Source organism: Ambystoma mexicanum, chromosome 6q (assembly GCF_040938575.1).
Source record: "Ambystoma mexicanum isolate Mex_15411 chromosome 6q, UKY_AmexF1_1, whole genome shotgun sequence".
Lineage (NCBI taxonomy): Eukaryota > Metazoa > Chordata > Amphibia > Caudata > Ambystomatidae > Ambystoma > Ambystoma mexicanum.
Genome location: NC_090937.1, coordinates 766577815 through 766594272, shown reverse-complemented (window position 1 = coordinate 766594272; position 16458 = coordinate 766577815). Strand labels below are relative to the sequence as shown.

The 16458-nt window shown below is 46.2% G+C and overlaps 1 protein-coding gene across 2 annotated transcripts in view; it reads right to left on the bottom strand.

Moving 5' to 3' along the window:
* The window catches only part of MND1 (meiotic nuclear divisions 1), a 1036840-nt gene that overhangs the window by 197343 nt on the left and 823039 nt on the right, over positions 1-16458 (bottom strand). Inside the window, exon 5 of one of the 2 annotated variants that reach the window (XM_069631298.1) lies at positions 13344-13418. The exons of the other annotated variant lie outside the window; for it this stretch is intronic. Coding sequence (XP_069487399.1) covers positions 13344-13418 — 75 coding nt within the window. The remainder of the gene's footprint in view (positions 1-13343; positions 13419-16458) is intronic. 2 annotated transcript variants of the gene reach the window in all.

Genomic DNA, 16458 nt, shown 5'->3' with positions numbered 1-16458 from the left:
TTCTTTTAAACAACTATGGGCCAAATCAAACAAAGCAGCCGAGGGGCAGCTCAACACACCTTCGCGACAGCACGAAAACTGCAAGCACACAGGATCAGGTGAGGCTAGTGCATCAGAACACAAAGGACACGGCAGAGGCCAATCAGAGGCGCTGGGAGACGGGTGGGATGCAGGTAGCAGCATGGAATGGAAATGGGAATGGAAGGGGTGCACTGAGAGAGCTCGGAGGGATAATTCACTTTTTTTTTAAACAACTATGGGCCAAATCAAACAAAGCAGCTGAGGGGCAGCTCAACTGACCCTCAGGACAGCACGAAAAGCATTGAAAACCTTGGAAAATAAGAAAACTAAGACCAGGACTAAAGCTGAAGAAACCTGCATTGTGTGTCAGAGGTACCCGGGGCTCTCCTGCGTCCATAACTAAGGTGGGGAGGAGCAGTTGCCGCTGTGGTACTGTCCTTGATTCCTACAAGAAAGCAGCGCCAGTAAAGACATCACAGCCGGTGAGTCGGGGATACTGATACCCGACCAGCCTGTGATAGAGCCAAGGTTGTAAGCAGCAACAATGTATGAAGAAATCTAAAGAAAACAGTGTGTGAAACGTATGTTATGTTATGTTATTTTGCACTTATATAGCGCCTTATATACCATTGGTATGGTCTGAAGGCGCTGGTAGGTTGAACGCCCTTGGGAACCGCAGTTCAGATCAGTAGAGAGAGTAGGGAGAGTCAAAAAGGTGCGTGTGAGCACCGGATATGTGTGCAGCTCGTGCGGCACTTGTGTAATCGCTGCTTCTTATCGGTAGGTGTGGTGGTTGAGAGATCAGGAGAATGTGTTCGTTCTGGCAGGATTTATCCGGAACGGATGTGGCTGCGTTAGGCCTGAGGAAAACGCCTGGCTGGGGGTGTGAGACCAGCAGTGTTTACATAGAATGATGTGGAGTAAGCGGCAGATGTTCGTATGAGAACAGTTATACCGAATGGTGTCATAGTATCTCTGTGTTCTAGTTGAGTGGTGATGTAAAGGAGAGAGTAAGCGTGGTGGTGTGATATGATGGGTTATATGCTTTTTCAATGTGCAAACTTCTAAATGCAACTTTCCCAGAGAGGCTACTGGGCGAAACTTCTAAGTACAATTTTCCACACAGAGGCTATTGGGTACACTTCTAAATTCAATTTATCAGAGAGGCTATTTGGCACACTTCTAAATGTAACTCTCACAGAGGCTATTGGGTACACTTCTAAATGCAATTTTCACAGAGCATCTACTGGGCACACTTCTAAATTCAAGTTTCCAGAGAGGCTATTGGGCAAACTTCTAAATGCGACTTTCCAGAGTGTCTATTGGATACACTTCTATAATCAACTTTCACAGATGCTATTGGTAGTACTTCTATAGTATGTGACGAGAGACGCGAATATAGTTGGAAACCAGAGGAGTTACTGAACTTTGGAGGCTAAGAAAGACACCTTAGAGTGGTCCAGTGCCACGTGGGTGCTCATTCGAAGGTCTCTGTTAGGTATCCAACTAGTCGCAACTTTGAAAAGGGAATTTTGAGATAGAAGTGGTCGTGCAACGGGTCAAGCTAAGCCCAGTGCACACTCAAAAGTCTTTGCTAGTTTAATGCAAACTGAAATTGGTCCGAGCCTGGCTGAGGGGGATCCGGGGTGAACCGTAAGTCACCTGAGAAAGAATAATCTCTGAACATTATAAAAAGGGGGATCTGAGCCCAGAAGAGGGGGATCCACAGTAACGATTGTGATATAAAAGGGATCTGAGCCTGGCTGAGGGGGATCCAGGGTGAATCACCTGAATTGAGTACTTATAAGAGGAAAGGAACTTTATGTTTCATTTTAGTATGTCAGGCTCTCTGAAAGAAGAGACTTTGGTAAATAAAGAGACTTGGGCACAGAAGACCCTGATGCTGGTAATGGAACAGTCAATTGCAGAAGAAGCCAGAGTGTGTGCTTTGCTCGAGTGAACTGCCTTGTCCCGTGCTGAAAACATGGGGAAGGGAGGCCAATGGCCTGAACATCCTGACATATCATTTTGCAAACACTTCTTTCTTTTTCATGAACACTGCCCCACACTTTTTGAATTTAGCAGTAAGGATTGGCAATATTTTTTTTTTAGTATAGGCCCTTTTGACGAGACTCCACTATGACTGCATTATTATTGGTCGCAGCTTGCTCCCATCTGTAGATTTAGGATTACATAGGTCTTTATCTCACCCTTGTTGAAGTTCAATAAACAACCTTGAACTGTGATCACTTGTGTCTGTCTTACTGTTGATACCATGCCCTCCTTACACCCTGCATATGAAAATGGAGGAAGAAGTAGATGAGACTGAAGAAGATGACTGGTTCTCGTCCCTGTTTTCATGGGTTCCAAACTGGTTGGCAAATGCATTTAATCTGCTTGGAGCAATACTACTCTTAGTATTGCTAGGATTCTGACTCGTAAGAATCATCATAGAACAGTGCAAGAACACAGTAAAGAAAGCTATTGGGATGAAGATAATGATCGATGTGAATGCTGTGACTGACGAGCACAGACAGACAAAGCACCAGCTGTGAGCACCTGAAAGGAAGCCCCCTGTCACATCCAGGAAAGAAGTTTTATTACCCCAAGGATCATGAGTATTCTGTAGGACGTTGAGTATTCTGTCAACCAACTGGGGAGTGTTGCCATATGACCTGGAGTGTGGATGAGCACAAAGTATGCAGGTGACCTGAGGGGTTGGGGGGTGACAAAGATAATGATTCAGAAGAAACCAAGGAGTGAAGAAAAGGTGAAGAAGATTGAGGAGGTGGTCGAGGACTCAACCAGAGGGGGAATGTAAAGAGGCAGATAGTGCCCGCCCCCTCACCTCCATCATACTGTAAGAATAACAGGAAGACACTGTGTATGACACCAGGTAACGTCCGAATACCGAATCGATGATACGATAAATATTATGCACTCCAACAACTTTATCAAATGTACCCTCACACTGACATGGTGGCAGGATGTCTTTATACACCATTTTACATAAAGAGCTGTAGGCGAAATCAGACAAGAATAAAGTCTCGTCATAAAGAGAAGACATGGAGACGTACTGAAACGATATGCGAACACTTAAAGAATGAAGATGTAACTGAAGTAACAATGTAAACATTTATGCGAAGAAGTCATATACACTGAGAAGTTAAATGAGAAGAGAATTAATAGATATATATATGCAGAAACGCAAGGTAGATGAGAAATATAGAAGCTTGCTGAAGTAGAAAATATAACACGAGTAAAGCGACCATGATGAAAGGATGGAACTCGACTCTGTATAAATAATAAGCAAGAAGCCTTGAAGAGAGAGACCATGGCTACAGAGCTGACAGGCACTGGAAAACAGCTTCATGCGAGGAACAACGAATATCTGTTTGCCTTAGAATCAAGGATGCCACATCAAGAAGGCACAAGAAAGTCAAAGAGGATAAGATACATATGCACAACATATTTCTCTTAGATTAAATAAAGGAGTGAACTTTTGCAAATGTCAAGTATTGAACAATCAAAAAATGCATACTAGTTCGGTCTTTACGTGGATGGTACTATATATAATTGTTGGTGTGGTGGGAGGCCGCGTCTACTAAGACCCATAGACCACCCGTGTAGGCCTATAATGTGTGACACACAGTGAGAGGGAAGGGGTTGGGCTTTGGAGATCAGCGCTCTACCCTACTGGTTATCGGTTGTATTATGGCCATTTATATGATGAATAAAGTACATTTGTCACAAAATACACAACTTTACAAAGAAGTTTTAATATTAAGGATGGCCAAGCTTTCCAGCCAAGTTATTCAGTCGAAATGTGTTTCGACCGCCACTAGGTCGTCCTCAAGGCAATTTAGTCTGTGTTGTTCCATTTTAAGATTGAGGATGCGCTGTGCCATAGAAAACTGATCCCGTTATCTTTCAAAAATGTCTCTTGATCCAAAGAACTGGACGGTTTCCCAATCAATAGTCATCAGTCTTTTGACTTAAGCATAGTAGAGGGCAGACAAAGTAAGTGCGTGCTTGTCCGGGCTAAATCCCTTATTTCATTTCAAATGGCAAAATGTCCAGATGTACTGTTGTTGGATCAAGACACGTTTTTGAAAGATAACAGGATCAGTTTTCTACGGCACAGCGCATCCTTGTGCACTGTGAGCAAATGGGGCCTCTCCTAGTGGGCTTCCGCACTCTGCTTCAGACTTGACATCAGTGTTAGGTCATCCTGGCTAATGAGCTGATAAGTCAGATCCTCAGGGTAAAGAAGGACAGGCGTACTATGATCACTGCACTGCCCCAGCCATTAACCTTGCAGATATGCAACAAGATATGCTAGTCTGGGTGTTATTCTTACGGGTGCCATTCCCTGCAACAGCCCTACTGGTGGGCACTGGTTGTCCATAATCTCTGAGGGACATGCTTTAAATTTCTGTCAGTGAATGAGGGCGGAGTGACAAGGGCCATCAAAGAACATTGCACCTTGCGATATAGCACCATAATCTAACAGGGGATAGAGATAGGCAACACTATTTCTCCATCATCGGCCCGATCCTCAAACAATTCTGCATCTTTTACTTCTTTTAGGGGTGCTGTTGGCTCAATACATAATACAGTGAGCCACTCACACCCATCTGAATCTGTTCCCACTATGACACTCCTTTTTGTGGATAGCACTAACCCTTGCTGGCCTAAAGATGAAATCAGATGGTATTCGCCAACATGCCTTACCAATGTAGGGCACAGCATCAAGTAAAAATGTAATACCATACACAAACATATCACGGTCAACAGGAATGCCACAAACCACCACCTCCTCTCCTCTGGTCTGTATCATCACCACTGCCCTCATAGCACACATTCCTGGGGTGGCACATATTATTCATCGATCTGTGAAGGAGATGGTCATGTTCAATTTACTCAGGAGGTCACACCCTAACAAATTTACTGGGGAGGTTTCTGAATGCATGCACCACCTTTCCCTATATTGAAATAACTACCTCATTTGTGTATGGAACTGTGGCAACAGCTCTAGATATGCTTTACATGTCAAGAGTTTCACCTGATAGCAGGAAGTCTCTCTCACTGATGCATGATTTAGTGGCACCCGTGTCAACCATAAAGATGAATCGCTTATTTCCTATCTCAGCGCCCACCAAGGGTTCCTCGTCAGGGTGGGTAGTCACAGACAGGACTGGGCATGAAAGAGCTTTCTGTGGGCTGTCCTAGTCAGGTTACGTATTGGTACCTGGGAACGTGAAAGGGTTACCTCCCAGGACACTTACCCCCAGATAAGGTGCCACTGTCCCTTTCAGGATGGTATTACTTCCAGTCCCCGTAGGATTGGTTCACCAACGCTGCTTGCACTGGGGCACTGGACGGGGCCAGCAATTGCGCCTTGGGGGGCCTTGGTGGTAGCTGTGTATATGCTTGGTGTATTTCGTATGGGAGGGACGTGGGCATTGGAAGCACAGGGAAGTGTTGCTGTTGTTGTACTGGGCCTATGGGGGTGTATGGGTTGTATCCCTGCTCCCATTCTGCTTCTACGTTCCCTCGCAAAGTGACCCCACTTCCCGCATCCGAAGTACTGAACTGGTCCTGCAACCCCCTCCTCCCACCCTTCGGCCCCACCACTCTGAATTCACCCCTGCTCCCTCTACCTCCTTGAAATCCCCCTCTTCCACATTGCTGACCTTTTGGTATCATTCTGAATACTGCAGCTGAGGTCCACCGCTCCATTGCGCTTGTTCTCCGCATGGCCAGAACGTGGCTATTCTTCGCGTTGCTGCATGCTCTGCGGAATCTGTTGTGTCACTGCTGCTACCGCCCCTTCAACTGTTATCTTTGCTAATTATTTCTGTACCAGTTTCGCTTCCTCAGCCTGCAGTCTTTGTGCTGTTTCCTTTTCTATTTCTTTTATTCATTTACAATGATGTATAATTATAGTCTGTATTTCAGACCATCCCTTCCCTTCCCTTCTAGGCCTACAATCTTATTGAGAGCTTTCTGCATTTCCTTGCATTATCCCCTTTTGATAACAAAATAGAAAAGAGGAACTGATCGGTCTCACTTGTCTCCTGTCTCGGCCCTCCACATCTCCTGTATCTTCAAAATGTACAGAGCTGAGTCTTCATCATCCCCCATCGTATATTGCATTATGGACTGTCCCACACCTGTGCTCTGATATTATTAAAAGTTGCCCCATCATGAGAATCACCATCTATTTTCACAAGCGGGCATCCAGCCTTAACCCAAACAACTCCTGCCTATTCTCCCACAATTGCTGCAAGCAAACATTCTATGTCTCCCACCGCTAAAGGTATTCCTGCTATTTGTTTTTCAAAAGCCTATATCCACTTCCCAGCCCCCACAGTGGGGGGCAGGAACGCTTTAATCAGGTTATTCTGATCCATCTGAGCACATGGCACATACTGCGACCTCCCTGGGCCTTTATGCAGAAATGGCAACTGCATGCCTGTTCCCCTTCTTCCCCTCCTGCTCTCACTTCCCTTTTTCCTAGCCACTGCTGCTCTTCCAAACCTGCACCTCCTACTCATCCTCCAACTCATCCATCTTGTCACACACCTCCTCCCGCAACCCTCGGTTTGTATCTCTGTCCAAACTCACTGTCCCATAACCTACGCTCCCCCGCGCGTCACTCTTCTCCTTCACAATAAATACATCTTTATTGCTGTGCTAATATCTCAGGCCATCCACTCATCCATCCCACATACCGGTTTACACCCTTCTTCCCAGAGGTCCCTCAACCGCGCCAATTCTGCTTCCGCTGCCTGTAAATCTTATTCTAAGTCCTTGTGGGGATTCCTACCTGGCGGCACTGTAGTTTTAGTTTGATAATGCGGTGGTAATATGGATGGGGGCAGGGCTGTGGTGGGCAAGGGCACATATGTTGGGTTTGTATAACCTGCGGAAGGAAGGGTTGGATAAAGCCCTATTGGGGGTGGGGGTGACTGTGCTCCCTCGGATGCTGCTGATTTAACTACACTGTGGGCTGGGCTGCTATCACACCGGCACTTGCACTCGTCATTATCCTTTATGTCCTCCACCATTTTCCACAATTCTAGGATCGCTCTTCTCCTTTGCAGTTTCTTACCCTTGTATTAAGCAGCCAAAAACGTGTGCATGTGTTCCAATATCTCCCTGTTATTCGTACCCTGCTCTGGAGGTCCCCCTTGCGTCCCCGCCACCCACTGCTTTTGATATTTCTCAATCTTATCTTTATACAACGGCAATGCACTACACATATACTCCAACAGAGTCATTCCCCCCCATGTTGACAACTTTTAAATTAAAAAATATCAAACCCTATACGAAATGCAATTTGTGATCAATGTTCCCAGCAGTCATTCGCTTTGCGTTCCTTTGTCGCCTCCGACACACACACACACACACACACACACACACACTCTCACTCCATACACCCACTAGGCACACTACTTCTTCCATAGGCCCTCCTTTGACCCCCGTTTGCTACACAATAAAACCTTAAAACACTAAAACAACAAGCTAAAACAAACTAAAATAACCACTACTTTGTCTTAGTCCCCCACCCGAAATACATTGGGCACAGGAATAAAAGCTCTCTAATTATACAGAGCCCCTACTTCTTTATTCTCTTATCACAATTCAAAATATGGCACATTCTTCTTCCCTAGCTCGGAAAGGATCCCACTTCTGTGTTTCTCTTCTCATATACTTATAACAATAATAATTATTAAAATTGCCACGTGGCTTTCACATACTATCCAACTCCAATACGCACCAATCTACCACACACACTCGGTCCTTCTTCTTTTAATGTACAAACCCACACACTTTGCCCCCGTTCCCCACTTCTCACTTAGCGTCAACCCCCGTTGTTGTCGCCCACAAGAGGTGTCCCTACATCTGCGTGTTCACCTGAACTCCTCCATCACGGGGTCCCAATGGCCTGTACCTTCCTAGGGACCACGCCCCGCTCAAAAGAGCAGACAAAATTCTGTGAAAACGGCTCCTGTACACCACTATGGGTTGCATACTTGGGACTGGTCACTGCAGGTGGATGCAGCCCCTCCAGATGTGCGGCCTGAAAGCCTCAGTCTTTGCGGAAAAACTGGGATCACGTTGGGGTCACCAAAATGTAGAGCAGACCCTCAACTCTCACACAAGAAAAAATGCAACCCACTAGGGAAAAAGGTCCAGCACACCTCTTGCAAGGAGAACAAGGTTAATTTCCATAAAAACATACGCGATGGGGGGCGTGGCCTGAAGTGCCATTGATGAGGCTGCTCCTCTAAACGGCCTACGTTTGAAGCCTGCATTGTGATAGAATAAATGCAGTTCCCGCATTAAGGGCCGCCAGAAAAACAAACATTTGCAGGTCGGAATGTCTGAGGCACTCGCAACGGAAGTCTGAGCTCCTAATGCAAGGTGGTTCTTCTGAACAAAGCTGCTTTTTACCACGCTCACGAGGCATACCAAAATGGGATGAAGCTGAAGCCTTATGTGGCTCCCACGCGTAGGAGAGGGCTCGTCACCTGATGCCAACTTAAAATACACCCTGCGGCTCCAAGACGCTCTGTACATCTAAGGTTCTGGCCGCTGCACTACTTCAGGTCTGAGGCTCCGCAGAAAGCAACGAACGAAGGCTGTGGGTTTGCTGGCCCGCATCCACTTAAGATCTTCATGGCGGGATGCTTGCAGCGTTCTCAATGAGCCGTGGCCAGCGGATGCATGAACAGTGAGCTTCCCCAACCCCGCTCTATTCAGAGCGTTAGACATCAGGACATGCTGAGGGACTGAGACCAATATCGCCTAAGCTCCATTGGGCTTACCACTCTAGTGAGTCCCTGATTGTGGTCCGTACACCTCCTCCTAAATAATAAGCGCAGACTTCCATCAGGGTTCATGCTCCGGCCACCTCACGCCGCGCACCCACGCGCTGATACGGGCCGGGGAGGGAGCCTCCAACACTCAGTTCCCTACAGAAGAGCTACCTGTGCTCCCTGAACGTCACTCCAGCAGGATACATCAACATTTCTTCGCTCCAGGGAGCTGGCACTACCTCAAATTAGCTACGTGAAGCAAACAGGGAGGGCAGGGGGACCGGGCCCTACTGGTGACACTGCACTGCTCTAATTAACTACTCTTGAGTCTTGGAGAGGAGGGCCCTTTGCTACTGATCTGAATATCTAGGTCTCTGACCACCTTCCTTACCTCCCACCTGTGGTGTCCTGAAGCCACATATGACACTGCACCTAAGGCTAGCTGGCAGGAATGTTTCTCCTTTCCCGGATACCCCTTGTGACGAACAGAGCTCTGTGCCCGGCAGCCACAGTCAGCCCAAGGCTAAAGACCGAGCAACGGCTCCGGTGTCTAGCCGGTGCTTCTGAGACCCCCTCCACAGGGTTTTGAAAGAGAGCCTCGCCCTCTCACCCAGAGGAAGAAGAATTCTGCGCTGCTGCTATTCATCTCACCTACAGGCCACACATTGATTTCCGCGAGGAGTCCGCTGCATCTTGGAGGCAGTTCCAGGCGGTCTCCTTCCATTGCGCCTTGACGACCTTAGGTGTGTCCCGCCAGGACCCCGCGAAAATGCCCAGACATCTCAAACCCCCCACAAAAACGCCAACATTGCCACCATGCTACTTCCCGCTGATAAGGAGAAGAAAACGGAAATTCCAAAACCCTCACCTCAATCCCCTTCCGAGGGCTCACATCAGCTAGCGCCCAAAGGGGGCATACAGGCTTTCATGATGGACATTACGGCTGAATTCAGATCCTAAAATAGAGCAGATGCAGGAAAGAGTCACGGAGGTGGAACAGAGACTGGGGGAAGTAGAGGACCTCACTCAGGAACACTCCGCTACTCTCCTAGAACTGCAACGCTCGATCCAGACTTTGAACAACAAAAATGAGATCCTGGAATTCAAACAGGAAGACCTTGAAAATCGAGCCCGGTGGAACAACCTGCGTATCCGAGGGGTTCCCTCCTCGATCCAGGATCAAAATCTTGCAGAATACGTGGGCACTTTTTTTTCAGTCCCTACTCCCTCACCTGGACAAAGCACAGCTGATGCTGGACCGCACACATTGACTCCAGCCCCACCAGGGGGTGGACTCGGACTCCCCCACAGATGTAATCACCCGAGTGCATTTCTACTCAACCAAAGAGGCCATCATGGCAATCAGACGCTCTCAGGATGAACTGACATTGCAAGGCTCCCCCTTCAAATCTACCAAGACCTGGCCATGGTGACTATACAGAAACAGAGAGCTTTGATGCCCCTAACACTACTCATCCAGGAACAACACATCAGGTATCGATGGCTATTCCCCACTGTGCTCCAATTTTCCTATAAGGGAGTGCCCCGAAGGATAACACATCTGGAGGATGCAGCATCAATCCTACATCCTAATTCGCCTGGGGGAAGTGAAGCCGTCTCACCTGACGCTCGGCATTGCTCCCTCAAACAGAAACGCTCAACCTGGATGAAGGTGCAGAGGGGACGGAGTGTAAGATGACCCCTCTCGGGTCTCGAAGGACCAAAGGATTGATTTGGCGGAGCATGGATGACAATGGAACACAAAGCTACTATACAGTGACTGCAGGCTTCACACGGCTCATGCCCAACTCTGAGGTGAATGACACCAGATCCCCTAGGAGTAGGATACAGGAAAATACTCTACAACCTGTTCTAGCCCGGTTGGCTGCAGGAAATGCAGACAAAGAGAAATCGGCTTCCTACGTTTCTGTAGTTCCAGCCTCCCATTGGAGGTTGAGGTTAAAACCCCAGCGGCACAATGACATCAAGATAACTAAGCTCTCAGAGGATGGCTGACCACGCCCGGCCCAGACCCCACTCCCTGAACACTCGGAGGCCAAGGACACAACCCCTGCATCAAAAATGGAGGTTTGTCTCGCTGAATATTGGAGGCTTAAATTCCCCTGCTAAAAGGAAATCTACACTGCTACGACTATATGATGGAGAAAACACAGTGGTATTCCTACAAGAAACACACCTAATCCCAGTGGATTTCACACGTCTCTGCAACAGATATTTCCCGCTTCAACTCCTGGCTTGCATTGGCTCCAAGAAAGGGGGTACAGCGAGCCTCTTCGCAAAATGGGTGAGACCACAGATAAAGGAGACCCTACGGTGTCCAGACGGCTGCTATGTGACAGTAAAATGCCTTAAGTTGGGACAACTATACACCCTCGTCTCGATCTATTGCCCAAATGATGGCCAGGAAGGGTTCTATAGAACACTGGGCAAAGCCTTTCTCCCGTTCGCCGAAGGCCAAATCATTGTTGGAGGAGATTTCAACGGGGTCCCTGACCCGGTAAAGGACAGATTGCATCTCCCCCCCAGAGACTTTAAACTGGCTATGAGCCTCCTTCAGCTGTTCCGAACCTTAGAGGTAGTGGATACGTGTAGAGTGCTTCACCCCAGCGAGAGGGAATTCTCTTTCTATTCGCAGGTGCATAGGACTTTCTCCCGGATTTACCTCCTGCTGGCTTCCCCAAAGACTCTGGCTTTCGTTGATGATGTAACCATTGGATCAAGGGTACTATCTGACCATGCCTCAATAACTGATGCTCCGGGTTCATGATCCGGACCCGCCGCCTCGACACCGATGGACCCTCTATGATCCCATCCTTAATGAAATGCCTTTTAAGGGACTCTTAATGCTAAAGCGATCAAGAATTTTTTCAGGGAAAATCTGAATGAAGACATGCTTGTATTGCTTTCATCTGTGCGCTGGGTCTAAAATAAACGTTTTTTTAAAAAAACATACGCAATAGCAAAGAACTCTGCTGCCACAGAGCGCTCTGACAGAATCAGCATGAGCAATCATTTTTAAAGGCAAATAGCCTCACAACCGACATACATCACAGGTTACAAATCCACATAGCTGGTTGGTGCCACCCTATACACTGGCCGCCTGCTCCTTAGGGGATGCTAGGCCATTGGTCCCAGCTTCACCTGCTCATCTTCTTACACGTGGGATTCTTCTTCATACATCATCAGGCGCAGAGCCAATTACTAAAACAATTCAGCACATCTATCTATGGCCCAATGTGCACCTGATACTGCAGACATGGGCACAGAGGCTACTTTCGAGGTCACAATGACTTTAAACCCCTGCTCGATCCCAGATGAGTTGGCACCGTTCCAGTTCGTCCCACCCAAATTTACATTTGTTACTTTCCCTCCCTGGCACCTCGCAGTACAATTCACAGGGACCCCAGGTAGGGTGAACTTTCCTATCTGCTGTGATCTTTCTGATGTATTAGCACACCAACAGTTTTATGGTTGGTGGTCTGGGATTGACTGGTACACTGGAAAGTTGGGTTCTTGGGACGGGGCATCTGGGCACTATATAACTTAGGGTTTGGGCTATTGAAGGTCAGAGGCTTGTGCCCACCTTCTCGTGGAATAGCTTTTCACAGGGAGCTATCAGCCCTATCATGGACATGCAGGGCATATTCCTTCTGAGATACAAATGCTAACAGTATGAAACAATGAAAGGTTTATGAATCTACGCAGGTTTGGTCTTTCTCACTGCTGCCTATGTTACAAGTTACAACCTGACTCTGCATGTACACATGTATTTCCCTGTTCTGGGCCTACTACCCTGGCTGCAGCGCGTCGCTAGGCCTTGATTTTAAAAGAGCTTCTTAGATGGCGTTTCACTCCCAGCACAATCTACATTAAAGCATATAATAAGCTGGCCATAGACACCACCCTTACTTCCTATGGGCACCACAAACCCCTACAGCGGACTCTTATGCCTCTGCCTCATCCGGAATCTGTTGGGGCCTAGGACGATTGTCCCCGTTCCCCACAACACTGATAATTAGTACACATATTGGTCAATATGGCAGAGGGCATATGAAAAGAACAAAAAGTAGTTTGGAAAATGCATGCCAAAGCATTGTCCGCTGCCCTGACAACCATTCTCTGCTGGCAAAACCCCTTCCCTCTTAACTATAGCAATGATTTTGGCCTTATGGTGGTACTTGCAAAATCAAAATGCGTCAAAACCAAAAACCTATAGGGAAGTTGAACACTGACAGAGACAATTTAAAGAGAACATGATTTAAGATAGCCAGGCATGACTGCAGAAAAGAGTTTGTATACACATTTAGCCTGGTAGCTCATTTCTGATAATATGAAATAGAACTATCCCCACTTTTGCTCCTCAAAATACTTTATCAGAAACATGGCAATGCAAAGGTTTTCAATTTGTAGGTGGTCATACGCTAGGTTTACATTCAAGATAAATATTTCAAGGAAGAAAAAAGTTGGATTTACTGTATCTTGACGTCCAATTTTGGCTTTCTCAATGCTTTGCTGTAGAGCCTTTTTCTTCTGGACACCTTCAGAACTCTACAGTGGGTAAACAGAAATGCAATTAATATTTTCACTGGAATGTATGTAGTTAGATGTTAAGTACTGCATATTTCCAGATTTATACATTTACCAGATTAGTCAATATAATTACAATCAGTGCTCCAGATAAGATTTGGAAGAAGGAGTATTTTACTCCCTATTTTTTAAAGTTGGCAGTAAAATGATTTTTCAGTGAGTAAAAATGAAAGTCCAATTCCCAATGAGAGTATTTTATAAGTGAGTAAAAATATGTTTTAACTGGAAAACTAAATGTTTTTGTAATATTCATGCATAGTAAAAGATACATGCTTACTTCTTCCAATCAGGAAGTTAAAATAGTAATTTCTTACTGTGGCACTACGTGCACCACTGGTACAAACATATCCATGGAGCTGTGAGGGGGAAGGCAGGGGTGCAAGTTTCTACTTGTATTTTTCCAATTTTTTTGGGGGAGCCCTATTTTTATTTTTTGGGAGTATTTGCCAATTTATAGGAAGTAAAAGTGGCCGATACACCCCTTATCTGTAGGGCTGCCTACAATTACACATGATTAACATCTAATTTTTCCACAAATTAAACTACTGCATACTTACAAAAATTAGCAATTTAATTTGCGTACAATGGAAACAGCCCTGGACAAAGATAGTTTAAAATCACAAGTTATGAAATAATTGTCATAGAGACTGCCTTATATTTTCTCGTTAGGTTGTATAATAGAATGATAGATAAATCAAGCGGTAGCGAATAACAACCCCCATTGCACCCTCTCCCACCCCAATTTAGCTCAGGATTAACAGCCTGAAAGATTTCTTGTAATTGAGAAGCCACCGAATGAAATCCACCAAGTATGTACTCCTTCACATCATTAAAAGCCTCTGGTATGTCTTCATTTTCATGATGCCTAGTCATCCAGAATGTATGGAGCTAGAAACATCACTGGTGCTGCACTCTACTAGCTCGCCTCTTACCTTTCCTGACAGCTACTACAGTGTGATGGTACCCCCATGCTCAGTAACCCGACAATGCTATGGCATTTTAACTCTCCACTTTTCGCTCCACACAATTTCTCCCATCTCTTTGCTGGTCACTCATAAGTTCATTTTACTTTCTCTACCAGATTGACTTCATGCAGATATGCACAAGTGACTGCCTCGCTGCCATAAGAAAGTGGATGGCCATGTGCTGCCCAAAGATCAAAATGGCTCATTGGAAGCACCAAAATAAATTCCTTCTTATATTACACAATTAACAATAAAAACGAACAGAACTCTGCAATGAGGCATCAGCACAACTATAAAGAAATCTAATTTTCAGGCGGCCTCATTACATGCTTGGCGGCCCGGAAACAAGGGTGCCGATAGCAACATACCGGCACCCTTTCTGGACCGCCAAACTGCGAGTTTGCCGGTAGGGGCACAGAGTTCGGGCCCCTACTGGCAGTGTTTTCACTGAAGCACCAGTACTGTTGGTAACGGTGCCGGTGCTTCAGTGGCCCCATTCCAGTGGAGTCTGACTCCACAGTAACGGGAATGGGAATAGTTTCTTACCTGTAACTCCATTTCTCCAGCATTGGTATCTTTCATGGATTCACATGCTTAGAATATTCCCCGTCGTCAGACTGGGACCCCTCGGTACACTTATAAAGCCGTTTTCCGTAGGAAAAACTTCAACACTTTTGTATCCTATCCATGTCATTTTGGGCCGCTTACGCATGCCCCAATAGGACGTAGCAGTATAAATGCCCCGCCCCCGCGGCTCCCTTCAGATTTTAATCCCTCCAAAGTAGCATGGGGGGAATACAAACATGTACACTGCATTCAGGGGAGGCCGGCGGGCGCATGTGAATCCATGAAAGATACCAATGCTGGAAAAATGGAGTTACAGGTAAGAATCCAGCATTGGATCTTTCATGGATTCACATGCTTAGAATAGAATGTATAGCAGTAACCTTGATATGGCGGTGTGACTGCAATCCAACATCATCATAAGCATACATGTTTTCCCCCATGTTATCCGATTACTCATTTATTTAAAACCACAACTAAGGCTAGTTCAAAGAACAATCACAACAGTAATCATAATAACCACCATATGCATTTAGGTATATGTATATATCTACATATCTCTACACATATAAATTATATATAAAACAAGGACATTGCCCTGAATAGGGCTTAGCTCACTGAAACAGATGGCGTAAGACCGCCCGTCCCATCTGCACATCGTCCGCATGTTGCCGTTCAAGGCAATAATGGCAGGTAAATGTGTGTGGCACCGACCAGGACGCCGCTTGGCAAATGTCCGTCCGCGGAATCCCTGCCTACAGCGCCGCCGAAGACGAAGTTGATCTCGTGGAATGAGCTCTCGGAACGTCCCTCTAGCGGTTTCCCCGCTTTGGAGTGACAAAAAGCAATCGTCAACGAGACCCATCGAGCTAGTCCTTGCTTTGAAATTGCTTTTCCTCTCGTCGACGGACCATAAGCCACGAACAGTTGCTGCGTAGTCCTGAATTGCTGAGTTCGATGAAGATAACATTTTAGAGCTCTCTTCACGACCAAAGTATGGAGGGCCTTTTCCGCAGCTGATGGAGTCGTCGCGAAAAAGGTAGGTAGAACAATTGACGAATGTTTATGGTAAATAGTAGGAACTTTCGGAATAAAATGAGGATTAGTTGCCAGCACTACTTTGTCCTTAAAGAACCTCAAGTACGGAAGAGCTATGACCAATGCTTGTATATCCGAGAGCCGTCGTGTGATAGCTATCAGAAAAGCCAACTTCCACGATAAGAAATTCATAGACGAGGAAGACATTGGTTCAAAGGGAGCTTTCATTAGCCCCGCTAACACCACGTTAAGACTCCAGGTCGGTGGAAAGCGTTTAATCGGTGGAAATGTATGGAAAAAACCCTTCATGAAGTGCTTTATCAGCCTATCACTTAACAAGGGAGACGACTGTCTTCTCCCCGTAAACCTTGAAATGGCTGCTAGGTGTACCTTTATCGACGAAAAAGATAACCCACTCTTCGCCAAATGCAGCA